The sequence below is a fragment of the Orcinus orca genome, chromosome 8, assembly GCF_937001465.1.
Source record: "Orcinus orca chromosome 8, mOrcOrc1.1, whole genome shotgun sequence".
Lineage (NCBI taxonomy): Eukaryota > Metazoa > Chordata > Mammalia > Artiodactyla > Delphinidae > Orcinus > Orcinus orca.
In genome coordinates, this window is record NC_064566.1 from 75,268,791 (window position 1) to 75,289,982 (window position 21,192).

A 21,192-nucleotide genomic window follows, 5' to 3' on the forward strand; every position below is an offset into this window, starting at 1 on the left:
TGATTTCTCCAGCTCCGTTTTTTTTTTCCCTTAGGACTGTTTTGACTATTCGGGGTCTTTTGTTTCTCCATAAAAATTTTAAGATGTATTGTTATAGTTCCATAAAAAATGCCATTGGTAATTTGACAGGAATTGCATTGAATCTGTAGATTGCTTTGGGTAATATAGTCATTTTCACAATATTGTTTCTTCCAATCCAAGAACATGGTATATCTCTCCATCTGTTTGTATCATCTTTAATTTCTTTCATCAGTGTCTTATAGTTTTCTACATATAGGTCTTTTGTCTCCCTAGGTAGGTATATTGCTAGGTATTTTATTCTTTTTGTTGCAATGCTAAATGGGAGTGTTTCCTTAATTACTCTTTCAGAATTTTCATCATTAGTGTATAGGAATGCAAGAGATTTCTATGCATTAGTTTTGTATCCTGCAAATTTACCAAATTCATTGATTAGCTCTAGTAGTTTTCTCATGGCATCTTTAAGATTCTCTATGTATAGTATCATGTCATCTGCAAACAGTGACAGTTTCACTTCCTCTTTTCCAGTTTGGATTCCTTTTATTTCTTTTTCTTCTCTGATTGCCATGGCTAGGACTTCCAAATCTATGTTTAATAATTGTGGTGAGAGTGGACATCCTTGTCTTGTTCCTGATCTTAGAGGAAATGCTTCCAGTTTTTCACCATTGAGAATGATGTTTGTTGTGGGTTTGTCATATATGGCCTTTATTATGTTGAGGTAGGTTCCCTCTATGTCCACTTTCTGGAGAGTTTTTATCATAAATGGGTGTTGAATTTTGTCAAAAGCTTTTTCTTCATCTATTGAGATGATCATATTGTTTTTTTTTCTTCAATTTGTTAATATGGTGTATCACATTGATTGATTTGCGTATATTGAAGAATTCTTGCATCCCTTGAATAAATCCCACTTGATCATGGTGTATGATCCTTTTAATCTGTTGTTGGATCCTGTTTGCTAGTATTTTGTTGAGGATTTTTATATCTATATTCATCAGTGATATTGGTCTGTAATTTTCTTTTTTTTTTGATATCTTTGTCGACTTTTGGTATCAGGGTGATGGTGGCCTCGTAGAATGAATTTGGGAGTGTTCCTTCCTCTACAGTATTTTGGAAGAGTTTGAGAAGGATGGGTGTTAGCTCTTCTCTAAATGTTTGATAGAATTCACCTGTGAAACCATCTGGTCCTGGACTTCTATTTGTTGGAAGATTTTTAATCACAGTTTCTATTTCATTACTTGTGATTGGTCTGTTCATATTTTCGATTTCTTCCTGGTTCAGTCTTGGAAGGTTATACCTTTCTAAGAATTTGCCCATTTCTTCCAGATTGTCCATTTTATTGGCATAGAGTTGCTTGTAGTAGTCTCTTATGATGCTTTGTATTTCTGCAGTGTCTGTTGTAACTTCTTTTTCATTTCTAATTTTATTGATTTGAGTGCTCTCCCTCTTTTTCTTGATGAGTCTGGCTAATGGTTTGTCAATTTTGTTTATCTTCTCAAAGAACCAGCTTTTAGTTTTATTAATCTTTGCTATTGTTTTCTTTGTTTCTATTTCATTTATTTCTGCTCTGACCTTTATGATTTGTTTCCTTCTGCTAACTTTGGGTTTTGTTTGTTCTTCTTTCTCTAATTCCTTTAGGTGTAAAGTTAGATTGTTTACTTGAGATTTTTCTTGTTTCTTGAGGTAAGCTTGTATAGCTATAAACTTCTCTCTTAGAAGTGCTTTTGCTGCTTCCCATAGGATTTGGATCATCGTGTTTTCTTTGTCATTTTTCTGTAGGTGTTTTTTGATTTCCTCTTTGATTTCTTCAATGATCACCTAGTTATTTAGTAATGTATTGTTTAGCCTCCATGTGCTTGTGGTTTTTCTTTTACTTTTTTTCCCTGTAATTGGTTTCTAATCTCATAGCGTTTTGGTCAGAAATGATGCTCAATATGATTTCAATTTTCTTAAATTTACTGAGCCTTGATTTGTGAACCAAGATGTGATCTATCCTGGAAAATGTTCCATGTGCACTTGAGTAGAAAGTGTAATCTGCTGTTTTTGGATGGAAAGTCCTATAAATATCAATCTATTTGGTCTATTGTGTCATTTAAAGTTTGTGTTTCTTTATTAATTTTCTGTTTGGATGATCTGTCCATTGGTGTAAATGAGGTGTTAAAGTCCCCCACTATTATTGTGTCACTGTCGATTTCCTCTTTTATAGCTGCTAGCTGTTGCCTTATGTATTGAGGTGCTCTTATCTTGGATGCATACATATTTATAATTGTTATATCTTCTTCTTGGATTGATTCCTTGATCATTATGTAGTGTCCTTCCTTGTCTCTTATAACATTCTTTATTTTAAAGTCTATTTTATCTCATATGAGTATTGCTACTACAGCTTTCTTTTGATTTCCATTTGCATGGAATATTTTTTTTTTCCATCCCCTCACTTTCAGACTGTATGTGTCCCTAAGTCTGAAGTTGGTGTTTTGTAGACAGCATATATATGGGTCTTGTCTTTGTATCCATTCAGCAAGCCTGTGTCTTTTGGTTGGAGCATTTAGTCCATTCACGTTTAAGGTAATTATCAATATGTATGTTCCTATTGCCATTTTCTTAATCGTTTTGGGTTTGTTTTTGTAGGTCCTTTTCTTCTCTTGTGTTTCCCACTTAGAGAAGTTCCTTTAGCATTTGTTGTAGAGCTGGTTTAGTGGTGCTGAATTCTCTTAGATTTTGCTTGTCTCTAAAGCTTTTGATTTCTCCATTGAATCTGAATGAGATCCTTGCTGGGTAGAGTAATCTTGGTTGTAGGTTCTTCTCTTTCATCACTTTAAGTATATCATGCCACTCCTTTCTAGCTTTTAGAGTTTCTGCTGAGAAATCTGCTCTTAATCTTATGGGACTTCCCTTGTATATTATTTGTCATTTTCCCCTTGCTACTTTCAATAATTTTTCTTTGTCTTTAATTTTTGCCAATTTGATTACTAGGTGTCTTGGCATGGTTCTCCTTGGGTTTATCCTGTATGGGACTCTCTGTGCTTCCTGGACTTGGGTGGCTATTTCCTTTTCCATGTTAGGGAATTTTTCAACTATAATATCTTCAAATATTTTCTTGGGTCCTTTTTCTCTCTCTTCTCCTTCTGGGACCCCTATAATGAGAATGTTGTTGAGTTTAATGTTGTCCCAGAAGTCTCTAAGACTGTCTTTATTTCTTTTCATACTTTTTTCTTTATTCTCTTCTGCAGCAGTGAATTCCACCAATCTGTTTTCCAGGTCACTAATCTGTTTTTCTTCCTCAGGTATTCTGCTATTGATTCCTTCTAGTGTATTTTTTTCTTTTCTATTATTGTATTGTTCATCTCTGTTCTTAAATTCTTCTAGGTCTCTGTTATACATTTCTTGTATCTTGTCGATCTTTGCCTCCATTCCTTTTCCGAGGTCCTGGATCATCTTCACTATCATTATTCTGAATTCTTTTTCTGGAAGGTTGTCTATCACCACTTCATTTAGTTGTTTTTCTGGGGTTTTACATTTTTCCTTCATCTGGTACATAACCTTCTGCCTTTTCAACTTGTCTATCTTCCTATGAATATGTTTTTTGTTCCACAGGCTGCAAGATTGTCATTCTTCTTGCTTCTGCTATCTGCCCTCTAAATACTATAGATTTTGAAAAACTTTTGACAATAGTGAAAAAAATTTACACAAGCACTGTAAGAAGCTCTCTCTCTTTCTTTTCTTTCTTTTTTTTTTTTTGGCAGTAAAAGCATATATACTTCCCAGATTTAGGTGTAACAGCTTTCATGATCTATCTGTACATATAACTGAGAATTAATATTCAGAAAAGAAAATAAAGTTCTCCAAATTTGAAATCATTATGACCTCAAATCCAAACACAGTGTACCTAAAAAGGAGTGATAGAAATAATTTAGAGTTATGTTTCTTTTTTACCCTGTAAGTATGTCTATTTTTCCTTCATATGTAGAGAACACTAGAAATGCAATGCTGTTAAAATATTTTTCTTACGTCAGTAAGAAAAGTACTACAGTTTAGATGCTATACTTTTGTGTTTTAAAAATGGTGAATTCATCCTCTGCACTCCCTTCTTACTCCTGCAGCTAAAACACTGTAAAATTTACACATAATACACTTCTTGAAGAAAGTGCTGAGTTGAGACATAGAACCCATGTGACTCAGGCTCTATCAGACTGTCCTCTGCCATAGATGAAGACAACCAAATTGAAATGATGCACATTATTTATAAATTATTAACCAGTTCTAAATATGTTTCACATGACTGGCTTCACTGAGGTGTTGCATCCATCCTTGCAGGCTTCATAAAACAGTAGCAGGCTAAAGTTGCACAATTAACATTAATTCTTATCGAAGAGAGGACAGCCTTAGCAATTACCTTGAAAAAGATCAGATATGAAATTTCTTTATGCTGACTTTGATGCCAAATTGAGTCACACTGTGGGCATAGATATTGTATGACTTCTGCTCTTTCTGTACACAGTGTCATCAGTAGATGGTGGCACTCTTTGCTCCTCTGACTTATGAGCCAGTGACTAAGCATTAATATTCTTCAGAACATCACATATCACTTGCTGCTATAGTTTACTTATATTTATAAGAGTTTAAATAAATATTTAAAATCAAACTAGAACTATAGGAAATAAATGAATTTATATAAAGACCTGTCATTCCATAAATTTTTGCTGTTGCTTATCCTTGTTTGGCTATAAAAGTTAACAGCACTGTATGGATAATGGACAGAAAACATTCAAATACAGAATCCAATAGTGATGCTCTAGTTTTTTCATTAAGATTTTAAGTGCTTTCAGTTCCTGGTACATATGTTTTTCACACTTAGTAATAGAGATAGAATTCTGAATTATGGTTGGTACCAGAAAATTTCAAATATGGTAAGAGATTAAATATTTTAAAATGTATCCTTTATCATATTAGCATTTTCATTTTTATTTATTCACAAATATTGCCATAAAATTCTAGTGCTGCCAATTCTAATCCATTATTTCTTGAATATTACTTACATTCAATAGCAATGTCACATCTATAAACTGACCTTTTAATTAGTGAAAAAACAGTGCTTCTAGTTCCAAGACTGAAGTGGTGGCAATGCCATTCTGACTTAATAGGCTACAATTTTATTAAATAATATAAGTGCAGTTGTCCTGGATCAGATAATATTCAGGGTCACTTTATTAGGAAATATTTAATAAAGGTATTAATATTTACTCATACCCAACCTCCAGCTGGAATTCCATGGTGTGAGAGCACCAGGTTAATTGAGTTTTATCACAAAATCTCTAGACCACTTAATAACTGTAATGCACATTCCCTAAGGTCTGATCTATAAGAATTGGGAAAATAGAAGAAAAAATGATTAATGTATTCATTAATCATTATCCATTAATGTATAATAAAGATTCTGCTGACACTTTCAGCATAAATATTCATTAAAAGTTTGAGCAACTGATGAAGATTTCTCTCGAAAGAAATTATGAGTCACTTTTCCTTCCAAACCCTGGACAGGAATAGGGAAAAAAGATAGATAAGTATTGATATAGCCAATATAAACACAAGAATTTATAGGCTTTGAGTTTTCTGTAGATCTATGGTTTCCATCAGTGGCCACAATTTTTTCTTAGGAACTCACTCATGGGAATACATCTGTCAAGGTAATAGAAGTCTAACTATTCCCCTTTCATTTTTCACGCTTTTAATTCCTCAGAGTAAAGTGAGTATTAAAATTTGGTGTTTATACTTTCGCTTTGTAACCCAATCAAATCTGGAAAGAGTAAGCCCAATATTCAATTAAGTCCACCAGATGGGAATGTAGATTGGTGCAGCCACTATGAAACACTAAATTGAAAAGATATATGCAGCCTTCTGCTTACTGAAGCATTATTTACAATAGCCAAGATATGGAAACAACTTAAGTGCCCATCAAGAGACAAATGAATAGAGAATATATGATATTATATATATATATATATATATATGAATATTACTCAGCCCTAAAAGAGAATGAAATTTTGCCATTTGTGACAACATGGATGGACCTAGAGGATATTATGCTAAGTGAAATATGGCAGAAAGAGAAAGACAAACACTGTGTGATTTCACTTGTATGCAGAATCTAAAAAAATAAATGAAAAACTGATCAAGTATAACCAAAAAGAAACAGAGTCATAGGTACAGAGGAAAAACAGGTGGTTGCCAGAGGGGAGGGAGATAGGGGGAGGAGAGAAATAGGTAAGGAAGATTAAGCAGTATAAACTTTCAATTAAAAAATAAATGAGTCACAGGTATGAAATGAACTGTGTGGGGAATATAGCCAACAGTTATGTAATATCTTTGTATGGTGACAGATGACAGCTAGACTTATCATGGTGATCATTTTGAAATATATAGAAATATTGAATCACTATCTTGTCTACCAAGAACTAAGAGTATTGCAGGTCACTTATACTTCAAAACCAACCAACCAAACAAACAAACAAACCCATAAAAAAGGAGATCAGATTTATGGTTACCAGAGATGGTGGGTTGGGGGAGGGGAAATTGGATGAAGGTGATCAAAAAGTACAAACTTCTGGTTATAAGATAAATAAGTACTAGGGATAGAATGTACAACATTATAAAGATAATGAACACTGCTGTATGTTATAAATGAAAGTTGTTAAGAGAGTAAATCCTGAGTTCTCATCACAAGGAAAAAAGTTTTTTTTCTATTTGTATGATGTTGTATCTATATGAGATGATGGGTGCTCACTAAACCCATTATGGGGATCATCTCATGATGTATGTAAGTCAAAACATTATGTTGTACACCTTAAACTTATACAGTGCTGCATGTTAATTATATCTCAATAAAACTGGAAAAAAATTATGTCCACCAGAAAGTAGTACAGGGTGTTAACTAAAGTGCAGATAATATATAGATAGATAGATAGATAGATAGATAGATAGATAGATAGATATAGATAGATAGATATAGATAGATATAGATAGATATAGATAGATATAGATAGATATCATATGTTAAAAAGTGCAGATAATATATTTATTATATATTGAGTTCTTACTGTGAACCAGGTAAAACTCTAAAGTTCTAAGTGCTTTATGTGTATTGATTTATTTAATCTCTACAACAACCTGTGAAGGAAGTACTATTGTTATCCCCCATTCTAAAGACAAGGAAATTGGGGCACAGAGCCATTTATGTCTTGCCCAAAGCCACAGAGCTGCTGTGGGGTAGAGTACAGATTAAATGAGGCCATCTAACTTCGGAGCCTATAATACAGACAGGTTTACTGAAAGATCCAAAATTCTCCTTCAATAAAATGAGTGGCCAAGGTGTAGGAGGAAGATGTACACACCACAGCCAAGAGAAGAGATTTTGTTCCCAGTAACTCAGTCATGATGTCAGCAAAGAAAACTAAATGTTGTAGAAAAGCTTCCTCCTGGGACACTCTGCTTTCTTTGTTTTCCTTTTTCTTCATTATATGTATCATAGTTCTTGGTTTTATATATTTTAAGAATAATGTTTTTGTTTATTTAATATTCCTCTATTAATGCTTTACTCAAGTGTAATCTTCTACCAATACTCCCAGATTGTAAATTCCATGAAGTCAGGAACCACATGTGATTTACTTGCAACTGTATCCCCAGTTCCCAACACTTAGTAGAAATTCAATGAAGAGATGTTGAAAAAATCAATGAATGCTGAGTGAGAAAATAGTGAATTTGGGAGAAAATGATGTTTGAGCTTGCTGAAAGCAAGCAAGGAGTTATGTGTGGAAGGAATTCAGTCCAGAGACCACTGGATTGTCACTTAGTATTTATATTTCACTAAGCTTCTTTGAAATCCTGGGCTCAGAATTTAGACCCAACCTACTCTCCTATTTCTTAAATAACAGTTCTTGAAGTGATGACTAAAAACAGATTCTGAACCCTGAGTAATATTTACCAAATGATCTATTTTGAGAGATGTCTTTTAGGACAGAGGTCAGGAAATTCTTAGGAGCTGAGGCAGAACCACTAAAGGAGAGTGAGCAAAGAGACATTACTTAGGAGAAGGAGTTAAGAGTAGGAAATATTGGAATATCAAAGACTTGGAGCGGGGACCAAGTAACTGAGACTATAGTAAACGTGGAATTCATTTGGGAAGGAGTTGATGTTCATGAACAAGAGCATTTAAGAGCTAGTGTAAGTGGAGAAGACTTTTTTTTTATAGTACACTAACATTTAGAAGTTGAGGAGACAAAGAAGAACTAGGCAAGGAAATAAGGAGTATCCAATGAAATAGGAATAAAAACATGAGATTGCAGTATCCCAGAATCACATGAAGAAAATATTTAAAGAAAAAAGGAATCGTTATCCATGTTGCACATGGCTGATAGGCCTAGTAGAGTGATAATTGATCCTTACATTTAGCAGTGACCTGGTCACTATTAACTTGGAAGAGAGTCTTTATTGTGGAGTGGTACAGGCAAGGCTGCTTGGAATAGGCTCAAGGGAGAAGCGGGGGAGAGGAATTGAACACAATGACCATCCATAGCTCTTCTCAAGAAGTCTTGATGTAAAGGAAAATAAGTGGAAGAAATGGTAGGTCAAGGTGGCCCTTTTAAGGTTAGAGGAATTTCTGTACAGTTATGGGAACGATCTAACAGGGAGACAATGATTGATGCTGAAGGAGAGAGAGGGAAATTTCTAGAACAATGTCCTTCAGGAGTCAAGATAAGATGGAATGAGATTCAATGCACACAACTGGCCTTTAATAGGTGCACAGACTATTTATCCATAGCATATCAGTGAATGCAAGGCAGGGTATATGAGTGTACATACAGGTGGTGGGAGCATGTGAAGGACACTTTCTTCTGATTTCTTCTAATTTCTCAGTGAAATAGGAAGTAACATCATCAGGAGATCCAACAAGGTATGGAGCTTGAGGACAGAAGATAAGATGTAAATATAAAAGTCCTGTAATTGAAACACCATTTCCCATTTATTTATGCTAATATATCTATTTTCCAGAGCTGAGGATCCCCAGAACTGGGATTGCGGAGTGGGAAAATCAGAGATGTCAGAAAAAAAGCCTGGGCAGCTAGAATGGCATCAGGTAGAAGAATTAAAAATGCCCTTGAGAGAGGGATACCTCACTGAATTAATAATCAGTTGCTCTCAGACCAGGAGACTAATGGAGGCTACCGGCTAAGTCTAGGGTCTTTACGTCTAATGCAATGGAAATGGCAGCTTAGGGGTTTGAGACTCTCTCCAGAGCCTGGAAAGTCCTCTTTAGCTCCTGACTCTGACCCCACTTTCACGTACAACTGTGCATTGTATGTGGAGCAGTAGGGCAGCTTTGATACTGCTGGGCATCCCCTCTTTTCAGGGCAGCCTCTCTACACTGATCTTTAAACACTGTCTACTGCTCTCCCATTTGCTTTGAAAGACTCTCTTCCCTTCCCTTCCCTTCAATGACATCTCACTTTTCTGCTTTTCCTCTTTCATTTCCAGGTTCTACTACCTCTGCTTTTATTTGAAATGCTGGTGCTCTTCAGGTTACCATTTTAAACACTCAAGTTTTCATTTTACCTATTTCATTGGCAAATTTATCAATTCTCATAGTTTTTATAACCACCTCTTTGTTTACCATTTAATAATCTCTCATGAGCCTTTATGTTTACAGAATTTTATAATCAACATAAATGCGTTAGAAGCACCTCTAACTCTCTACCTGCCCAAAACTGAATTATTGAGCTTTCATCTCAAGCATGTGCTTTTCCTGCATTTTTATCCATTTTTTGTAGCACAGACCATCCTTAGTTTCTTACTTTCCCTTCCTTGCCTTCAATTCAATCTGTCAGTAATTTTATTTATTTCCTTCCCATACAGATGATCACCTTCTCAGTTCTGACTAATCTTTGCTTTTTTACAGTTTTAGGCTCTTGGGTAGTCTTTTTTCCTTTTGTCTTAGTCCAAATGGCACTTTAGCCAGAGTGATCTTTCTAAAATGCATATTGTTTTCTTTCCATTTTCGCATGACATACACTTCATCACTGATCCCTTGCTTAATTATCCAGCCTTACCTCTTCTCTCATCTGTATGCCTCTAACCCTGGGTTCCAGACTATTTTAATCTACCAAGTATGACATGCTGCCTTTCCTTTCCAGTTCTTCATATACTTTCTCCCCTTTGTATAGAATATCTTTCTTTTCCTACACAGAGTTTTGGTGAGCTAATCACTAACAGGCTTTCAGGGCTCAGTTTGGATAGTATTTCATCTGAAAATCATTTTCTGATGTCCCTAGGCTGAATGAGAGGATTCTGTGGCTGTGGATGAGAGTCCATAGGTTCCTGAATTTACCTTTCTCTCACACTAAAGTTGCACACATAGTTACCTTTCTTCTCCACTAGATCATAAGCTCCTTGAAGGCTGATGCAATACTATTTTCTCTCAGAATCCATGGGGCAATGGTTCCAAGATTCCTTTGGATACCAAGATCCGAGGATGCTCAAGGCCCTTGTATAAAATGGATTAGTATTTACATATAACTCACACACATCCTCCTGAATACTTTAAATCATCTCTAGATTATTTACAATACCTAGTTCAATGTAAGTACTATATGAATAGTTGTTGGTGTGCAGCAAATTCAAGTTTTGCTTTTTGGAACTTCCTGGAAATTATTTTCCCTGAATATTTTTGATTTGTGGTTGGTTGAATCTGTGGATGCAGAATCTGCAGATATGAGGGGACAACTATATTTGTTCATCCTTGTATCCCTCACACTTATCCCCTACTGAGTTCTCATTACACGCTTTTTGAATACATGAATGAATGAATAAATTGTTAAATTTCTAGTAGCAGATTTGGAGTCACTTTAATTGATGAAAAAGTAATTTCTACAGCAACAGATGCAACTGATTACCTAACAAATGAAATCCTGTTGTGAAACACAACAACCAAATCCTAATTTGGTTCATCTCTAATTACATGGAGTGTCATAAGCCAATTATTGTACCACTTGGACAGTATGCATTTTGTATATATATATATATATATATATATATGTTTTACAAGCATTATCCTGGCTTTTTTGAACTTCACTGTGGCCTTTCTAGTTTTCCATTGATTATCCTTATCTAGCTTTAAGAACTATAAGCCACATTCTCATACTCCATTTTAATTTTAAACACTAACATGGGACAGTTCTTTATTTCTTTTGTATATGAGCAAGGTAGGCAGCTAAAACAAAAGCAAAAGACTACACAGAGAAATGAGTAGTTTCAGAGACTACAACTACAAAATACTTTAAAGAAACTCATTCTCTTTTCATTACCTTACACCTCTAGGTGCCAAAACTTGCATTTAATTTCAGGTTTTAAAGGAGATTTTATGTCTACCCATAATCTGTTCTCATATAGTTTGCCCAGGAGAGCCTAGCTATTTTCAGTTAAAATTGATCCATCTTTACCAGACTTGTGGTTGAACACAAAGACTAAAGGACATGAATCTCTTAACAGCTCCTGATGGGATTGGACTACACATATCATGCTCATTTTAAAGGTGGAGTGCATCTAAAAATATACCTTTTTGAGTTTCAGAGAAATCATATTTACAATTTCACAGAACAGAAAATGTTAAATTTGATTTGATGCTTAACACCTAAAGGGTTATTTTCAAATCACAGAAATGCTTCATGCATTCCAAAATATCTCTATGAGACAGGATAATGATTCTAAATAATCTTAATTGTGAGAAAGCTTACTCACAAATATAAATTATTTTTTATCCAAAATTAAATTAACATCCATTAAGTTGAAATGTCAAATACCCTGACCAAAAATGTCTGTCTCCTAAGGGTACTTCCAAAATCAATGAATTGTCGAATACAGCCGATATTAGACATAGAAAAAATCCAATTCTTAATTGTTTTTCAGAATTCATCATAATTAGTTTGTGTTTTTAAACGTTTGATCTATACACCAAATTGACTTCCCTGTGGTCGTAAAGGAGAGTCAGTACAATCTACTTCAGGCAATATGCATATCTTTTCTAATGAAAAATCTTGGAGATTAAAGTAAAATATGAGCAATATGTTTCTCAATAATCATTAAAGGTAGGAATTTCATAATAGTATTCCTACTTAATAATATTGTTATATAGATTATATATAACAAACTCTACAAAACAAATTCCATCTATTTTTTTTTTTACATTCCATAATGGATTTGACTGCTTTTCAAGAACATGAGGCATAACTTACAGTCTAGTGCAAATATATATGCTTCATTAGACACATTTCCTACTATATGATAAACTTTAGGTGATGAAGATCCGATCTATATTTGTAGAATGTAATTGATAATTCTGTTTTCCTCTTTTTCTCATTTTTAAATAATAAAGAACTGATTTAATGTGTGTGAATGGATATTTTAATATTAAGACCAAATATTCCTGACAAAGAAAATAAAAGAAATGAAATTTGGACAGATTGCGTCCTTCTTCCCTCCCTTCCTTTCTTCCTTCTTTCCTTCATTCCTCCTTTCCTTCCTTCCTTTTTCTCTTTTCCTTCCTCCTTTCCTTTTCTTCTTTCAAAAAATTAATTAATTAATTTATTTTTGGCTGCATTGGGTCTTCATTGCTGTGCATGGGCTTCCTCTACTTGCAGCGAGCAGGGGCTACCCTTCGTTGTGGTGCACGGTCTTCTCATTGCAGTGGCTTCTTTTGTTGCAAGCACGGGGTCTAGGTGTGCCGGCTCCCATAGTTGTGGCACGTGGGCTCAGTAGTTGTGGCTCACAGGCTCTAGAGTGCAGGCTCAGCAGTTGTGGCACATGGGCTTAGTTGCTCCACGGCATGCGGGATCTTCCCGGACCAGGGCTCAAACCCGTGTACCCTGCATTGGCAGGTGGATCCTAACCATTGTGCCACCAGGGAAGTCCCTCCTTTCCTTTCTTTTCTTTCCTCCTTCATGTCTTTTTTCTCTCTTTCTTTCTTTCTTGCAAAACACCAACTTTATAACTAGTAGAGTTTTCAGAAAATGTTTTAAAATATATTTTTAATATTTTATTTTTTTCCATTCCCACTGTAGTTTGCATTTCATTGCATCTCCAAGGGAGATTTTCAACAATGTCTTCAGAAGAAAAATTTTCATTAAAAAAAAACAGTTTCCTCAGAATTCACTTTTCATTATTATTATTTTACAGAATACTCTGGAACTCTTCCTAGTCTCTCTACTTCATATGCTACTTTGCTAAGAATTAAGAAGAGTTCATCTTCATCCCTCTATGGTTCAAAGACTAGACCACGATACAGCAGTCCTCCATTAGGAACACTGAGTGTTTCTTCACCGAACTGGCGAGGGGCAGCTCAACATTATTATTCCCCCATCAATCTTTATCATTCCTCAGATGCCTTCAAACAAGATGGTAAGTGTCAAAAGAAAATTGCACCTGTTGGAGTTAAGCAGGGAAAAAAGACTTTATTCAAGACTATTGCAGTAGGAGTTAAGCCTATTGCAATAGAGGAGAGAGGTTAAACTCACCTGTGAAACAGAAAGTGAGTTTTTAAGATCTGGAAAGGTGGAGGACATTAAGGAGGAGTTTGGCCAGTGTGATAAGGCCATTGGTGCTTATTGAAGTTAGCCTCTTACCATCTTATAGAGTCTGGGAAATAAGAACCCTCTCTTTTTTGATGATTACATTTCAAAAAAAAAAATGGCTCCCAGGTCCTTGAGAAAGACATTCTTGGGTTTTAAAACTGGTAAGAGACTGGGTAAAGATTTACATTTCACCGAAGCAAAGAAGGAATTTATAACTGCAGTTCTTATAAAGTAAATGCTCTAAGAAAATGGAGGTTAGGGGACCATAGTCAGGAGGAAACCTGTCAAATGTTAAGTGAAGCTGAGGAAAATGTTAAGGCTATCTTGGTCATAAGTTAGTCTTATGTTCCACACCTATTTCAAAATTTTTTTTATGTATTTAATTACAATTGCTTCCAATTCTGATTTAGGATTAAGACTAAATAAATTCATATACTGAAAGCAAAAATATTAAATTTCTGAAGGACAATTTGACAATGAAATTCAAGAACCTCAAAATAGTCATATCCTTCAATCTCATATTTTATTTCTAGAAATGTGTTTTGCATAAGGAAATAATAAACAATGTACACAGAGATATCAGCGTATACTTAGCATTTATGAGTAGAAAATAAGAAATTATTCAAATGTCCAACACTAAGAAATCAGTTAAATTCAGGATGACTATGCAGCTATTAACATTATGGTTTGAACAACATTTTCTAAATGTTCTCTAACTTTGTCATTTTTGGATATATCAACAAAACAGTACAAGGCTAATTAACAGAGAGAAGCACTAGTGCTTGATTATTACCAGGTTCTGTGCCAGTCTCTTTTGCATAGCTTATATCAATAATACTGTCAACAAACATTTGAAGTGGATATTATTACTGTCTTCTTTGGAAACGGAAACTCAGGGGGCAGATAAGTATCTTTGACAAGGTCACACTTCTAATAAATAAACAATTTCATTCATATATCTACTGATTTTAAGTACAATACACTTTGGGCTATATTTCAATTATGATTGATAAAAGACTAAATATTTAGAGAAACATTTTGTAAGAACTAAACTACTTGGAAAAATCCTAGAAATTTCAAATTAGGTTGTGGTACCAAACCCAGGCAAACTCATCCCTCATGATTATGCCAATTGTTGCCATGTGGAGCATCATCTCATAGTGCTGGCATTTAAATTTTATTTAAGTATGGTGTTCGTTCCTTAAAGTGTTTTATTTTTCAACGTACTTATAAATTTTTAAGTTTCCATAATATATTCTGTGAAAAAAAATCAAGAGAATTAGGAGACAAGCCACAGCCTCGATGAAAATATTTGCAAAAAGGCACATCTGATAAATGACAGTTATTTAGATATACAAAGTACTTTTAAAAATCAACATAAGAACTTCAACAACATGAGTTTAAAATGACCCCAAAACCTTAACAGACATGTCATCAAAGAAGATATGCAGACGGCAAATAATTATATGAAAAGGTACACCACATCTTACGTCATCACAGCAATGAAAATTAAAACAACAATGAGATACCACTACACATTTATTAGAAGGATCCAAATCCAGAACACTGAAAACACCAAATGCTGCTGAGGATGTGAAGCAACAGGAACTCTCATATCTTGCTGTTGGGAATACAAAATAATACAGCCTCTTTGGAAGATAGTTTGGCAGTTTCTTATAAAACTAAACATACTCTTATCATATGGGAGAGATGGATAAACAGAGTACAAATGATTTTTAGGGCAGTGAAAATACTCTGAATGATATCATAATGATGGATATATGTCCTTATACATTTGTCCAAATCTATAGAATGTACAACACCAAGAGTGAACCCTAACATAAACTATGACTATTGGTGATTATGATGTGTTAATGTAGGTTCATCTTTGGTAAAAATGTGAGTGATGTTCATTCTGTGAGTGATGAATCATTCTGGTGAGTGATGTTGATAATGGGAGAAGTATGCATGTGGGGGGAAGGGAGGTAGATGAGAAATCTCTGCCTTCTCATTTTGTTGTAAATTGCTCTAAAAAATAAATTCTTTTTTAAAAATCCATTACATTAACTCTAATGTCATACTCATCAGGCAGAGATGTGTTGGAATTTGTCTTCTTTAGGCCTTATTCATTATTTTATAGGATGACACCAAGAAAGAATGTATTGACTGAGTGATCAGAACTATGGGATACTATTGTATTTGGTATAATTTGGTATCACCTCATGTTCTACTCCTTTGTTCTCTTGTTCCAAATATAAGTTAATGTGGTTTGCAATGATACATAGAATACAGCTAGAAAATGTGAATTAAAACATATGAAAATGATGAAAACAGCCAATATTGAGACATAAAATGGAGCCAAGTTTGAGACTAATTCAAAGTGTCTGTATGCCTGTCATAGGTTAGTCCCATTTGTGGTAATTAGTTAAAGAAAAAGAAACTCTGATCAGTTACACATTTCCCACTCTTTCAAGGATGAAAATGAATCAGTTACTCAGTAGAAATGCAGCTATTTCTGATGCTAGATTAGACAAATTTTTCTGGCAGGTTGTCATTTACAGTTTAGTATTTGATGTAATGGTCAATGACCTGAACATTATTGTTATTGTATACATAACAATGAGTTTCATCTGCTTCAATAAAGGCAGATGAAACCCAATCATCTACAACAAAATTAGAAGTAATTATCTAAGACTGTGCTCTTCCTTTAATCTTTAACATACATACAATCCCTTGAGAGTCTTGTCAAAATATGCCCCCTTTCAACAGATCAGGAGGGGAGGGCTATATAATCTGCATTTATAAAAAGCTTCCAGGTGATGCTGCTGGTCCGTGAACCATACTTTGAGTGGCGAGGCTCTAGGCTAGGGACCAGTTTGATATAATTTAAATCCTTTGCTGCTCTAGTTTAATTCATATTTAGAGTATCAGGCAGAATGGATAGTCTGAGTATTTTCCAAGTAATCTTCCATAAGTATTGTTTTCCCATCTGAGCATTTGATAGATCTTGGCTAGATGTGACTTTGAGTTTGTTCTCTCTGACAAGAGCCTGACATACAGCTTTTGTCAGGTAATTCCCTTTAGACTTAATAGAGAGTAAAGCTGGAGTTGACATGCTCTTGTGAAAAATGAGAAAACTAACAGAGCCTGAATAGAAAGTTATCCCACTTCTGCTCAGAGTGAAGCCCCAAAGTACCCCAGATAGAGTTAAGATTTTTCTGAGAAACATAAAAGTGGTGTTTGCAGATCAATTTGGGAAAGCAATTCTACTTTTGTATGCAAAACCTGGATAAACTCTCCCACACATGCACAAGGAAGTATAAAAGTACTTCACTGCAATGTAAGTTTAATAGCAAAAAGTTGGAAACAACTCACATGTCCATCAGAAGGGGAATAGATACATAAACTGTGTTTTTCGTTCATTGAAAAATTAAGACTGTTAAAGTGAATAGACCATATCTTTATGAAAAAAAATGGATATACCTCAAAATATAGTAGTGAGCAAGGAAATTTACAGAATATTACATATGATGTCATTTATGTAAAAAAATAAAAATAAAATATAATATTCATGGATAACTATATATAATGCAATTTTTAATATATGAACTTGAGAGAGCAAATGACTATAGCATTTACCTCTGAGGACAAAGGGGAAAGGAGAGCAGGTAAATGGTACCAGGATAGGGAAGACAGATGACCTCAACAGTGTGATAATTTATTTCTTAAAATATAAAATATGAAAATAATATGGTGACACCTGTAGTAGGTAGACTATAAAACAGGTCACAGTGATTCCCACCTGCTGGTATTTACAGTGTAATCCCTTTTCTTCCACTGTGGGCTGAAGCTAGTAACCTGCTTCTAGAGAATAGATTATGACAAAAGTAATGGAATATAACTATATGACTTCCAACATTAGGTTACAAAAGACTCTGGTTTTCATCTGACTTCTGTTCCAAAGGAAAATGCTTAATCTGGGCCTGAGTAAACAAAGCTTGACTGATTATAGGGACTAGATGCCTAAAAAGAGTACCAACCTGTTAAAATAATCGCAAGATAACACAGAAAAATAAAATAGATGAAACTTATAAAGAAAACCTTAAAATCATAATATTGTGAGAAGAATGCTCTGTAGCAAATATAGAAGTATGGTGAGGATATCAACAAAATGAACAAAAGTTATACATTTATTATCTCACAACCTTTGTGGGTCAGGAAAACAGATGTGGTTTAACTTGTCCTCTGGTTCTGTGTCTTTCACAAGATGAGACTCCTGTTTTATCTCAAGGCTCAAATAGGTACAGATCCACTTGTAAGCTCACTTACCTCACACAATTGTTCACAGGACTTGGTTGATGAGGGCGGTTGGACTGAGTGTCTCAATTATTCATTGGCTTTGGCCAGAGGTCATTCTCAGGGGGCCTCTCTATAGGGTAGCGCAAAACATGGTAGCTGATTTCCAACAGCAGGAGCAAGTCAGAAGAGAAGGCAAACAAGGTGGCTACCAGAAAAGTACAACAGTGAGTCATTGAATTTTGGTTGAGGTGAGGAAGTAGAGCCAGGGAAATAAATTAAAAAATTTGAGCTGGACTCAAGAAAGGGAGAAGAGAAACGGAGAGTACCTGAAAGAGAGAATGCTGTTCATTGGAGCTGAGCAATCAGAGAAGTCATCTGATTGTCATTTTTCTTTCAACCTGATATTGTTATTTTGGATAATGACTATGATCACTTCAAATTATGCCAGTGAAATACTCCCTATACCAAGAGGTATTATGTAGTTTTAAAAAATTTAGTTGTTAATAGTTACTCTAAAGTCATTGTTTGAATGCAAGCAATGTCATTTAATTGATTTAAAAAATTGACTAAAGTTTAAATTGGAAATTCTCATGGTAATATAAGTTAATTGAAAGCCCTTATGAGTCAGCACCTCAAACACCTGCAAAACATGTCCTAGTTTTGGATTTTGCAATGTAGACAAGGGCTATTAACCACTGCTGACACTATACCTGTTCCTCCCATTATAAATGAACATCCAATAACTTGGTCTTTGACTTAATCTATTCTTGTTATTGTGGTTTTAGTGGGAGTAAACTAAGTGTAGGGTGCATTTTATTCTTCCATATGTGATGAGATAGTTAGGTAAGATATTTTATCTTCCTTGCAGAGAGACAGTCAGGATTAAGAGTGATTCTTACTAGAAAGTTTAGGCTTTTACTGGTGAAGCCCATTCTTGAGATTCAGAGACTACAAATGTTACCTCAGGTGGAAAAACAATGTGGTTCTTAAAAGTAGCTGAAGCAAGTTATTTTTCTCTAAGTTTAAGTACATAATTTTCGATATATTTAATTCCCTCAATGATAAGTACCACCTGCAATTTATGTAGCACTCTGAGTCTACCCAGCCTTTGGAGTTTCTACCACTGGCTTCTGACGTCTGGAACAGCCCTGCAACCTACCAGATTTGTTGCCTCACATTCTCAATACCTTTGGCTGAATTTCATTGTTGATGTGGCTTATTTCCAGATTAGACTTGGAACGTGAGCAATGGAATCATGACTCAAAGTGGTCTCTGTGTTGACAATTTTCTGTTGTTTCCTCAAAGTACCCTTTGCTGATAAATTGTCTTGGAGGACTAAATAAAAAAAATTAAATGATCTTTTATGAGAATAGGAGTTCCCTCTGAGCAGGGAAAGAGGCATTTTAGTTGGATGATATACTCCTATATAAATCAGATGACTCCAGTTTCTCTCAGTTTAAAAACCATCTTTTAATAAAAGACTTACCATTTCATGACTATTCATTGAAACTTTGATTTTATTGTTTTATGGTTTCTTAATTTTTAGAGCTATTTCTATTAGTTTCTGTTAGTATGCTTTTCTCTCCAATTTAACTATATTCCATTTGAGGAAAGATCATCTTGTATATTCCTCTTTTTTTCTCTTTCAGCACTTAGAGCAGTGCAAGCTTAGTTGGAGCTTAACAAATATTGTTTAATTAAAGAGGCATGTACTTGAGGAATTTGAAATATGAATTTAGGCTAAATTTCTACACCATGACAGAATATTTGCCTGAAGATTTTTAAGCTAAACTGTGTTTATTTTTATTACAAATGAAGAGGGAAAAACAATGTCTTCCATCTGTTGACAAGGTGGCTTTGTGGTTTGACATCTTCTGAATGTTGTATGGGGTCAGTACATTTTGATTGTTCTCATAAGTGATAGCATCTCTGAATCAGCTGACCTTTCTTTTATAGCCACATTAAAAATGATGAAAACATCTATTAGACTCTCAATGTATAGTGTGTGCACAACATAATACTACTACTCATGAAACATTCATCACAAAGCTTTTTAATAAATCATGCTCTTCAGATCTTAGGAATCCTTGAAAGTTTTATAATGACAGTTTATACTTGTTTACCTTTCATAAAGAAACTTAATTTCAGTGTTAAAAGGCAACTTAAAGAAAGGTTTGGATATTTTTGTTAAGAATTCATCTTATATTCTCACAAACTGTGAAAAGTTTTACTCACATTGTAACTGTGGATGTCATCATAAAATGCAATTTCTAATTAAACATTTCAAAATTTCTGGAAATTATCACATAAAATATATCAATGATCATTAAAAGTGAATTTGGTTTAATTGTATTGGACATGACAGGTTGTTATTTCCTCTAGACCATAATACCAATATGCTTAGTTCACATTACATGAATAAGCTAGATGAGGCCATTAATTAGAGGTAACCAGTAGGTGGAGAGCATTGGGTCTGGCACTAGGCCTAATCTTTGAGAAAAATGGACACAGAAATAATTGTTTAAAAGAGTATTTAAGTCAGAAAGGCAAGTTTAGAATCTAGGTAGACATGGTAATGGCTGGTCATGATTCAGGAAACAATTGAAAACATAGTGTTTCAATACCAAGAAGCAAGGCTTCCCTAGGGAACCTGGCTGTAGAAGTCTCAGATAAGGTGATACTTAAAACCCTCCTGCAGGAAGAAAGTTAGTTTCTGGGTAGCCTATCAATAAGTGACAGAAATTTCAAAAAGGGTTAGAAGAAATGAGATATCAGCTTGATCCTAAGACAGGACTCTACAAGGGAAACCAATGTCTCCATAAACAAAATGACATACCAGTGCTTCAAAAGCTCCACTGGAATTAGGGTAGATGGACTCCAGGGTCATCATTTCACAGTAGAACTTTATCCTCCTATTTAGGCATCTCTGATGAAAGACTACTGTCAATACAGTGCTAACTTTAGGCTCTGGTTTATTGCTCTGGTCTGATTCTAAGAAGGGGTTGTACCTCCACTTTAGAGGTGTTTTTAAAATTTGTGGAGTAGTTTTGATTGTCTTAATTTTGATTCAAGGATGCTACTTTAATTTAGAAAGTGGAGAATAGGAGTGCTAAATGACCTATAATTACAGTACTCTTAAATGTCCTTCTAAACTTTCACATTGGTGAAAATTCTCTTTAAAACTTTCTGAGGCAAGAATCTAACTCTGTACTTTATTATATGCAAGGTATTTTTGGTACATAATGGAAATGTCAATGAAAAA

General features: G+C 34.5%; 1 protein-coding gene across 1 annotated transcript in view; it reads left to right on the forward strand.

Annotated features, from left to right (window-relative positions):
• Positions 1–21,192, forward strand: part of CNTN5 (contactin 5) — a 1,406,915-nt gene that overhangs the window by 877,633 nt on the left and 508,090 nt on the right. The window contains exon 4 of the mRNA XM_049713144.1: positions 13,237–13,458. Within this exon, the coding sequence (XP_049569101.1) occupies positions 13,237–13,458 (222 nt within the window). The remainder of the gene's footprint in view (positions 1–13,236; positions 13,459–21,192) is intronic.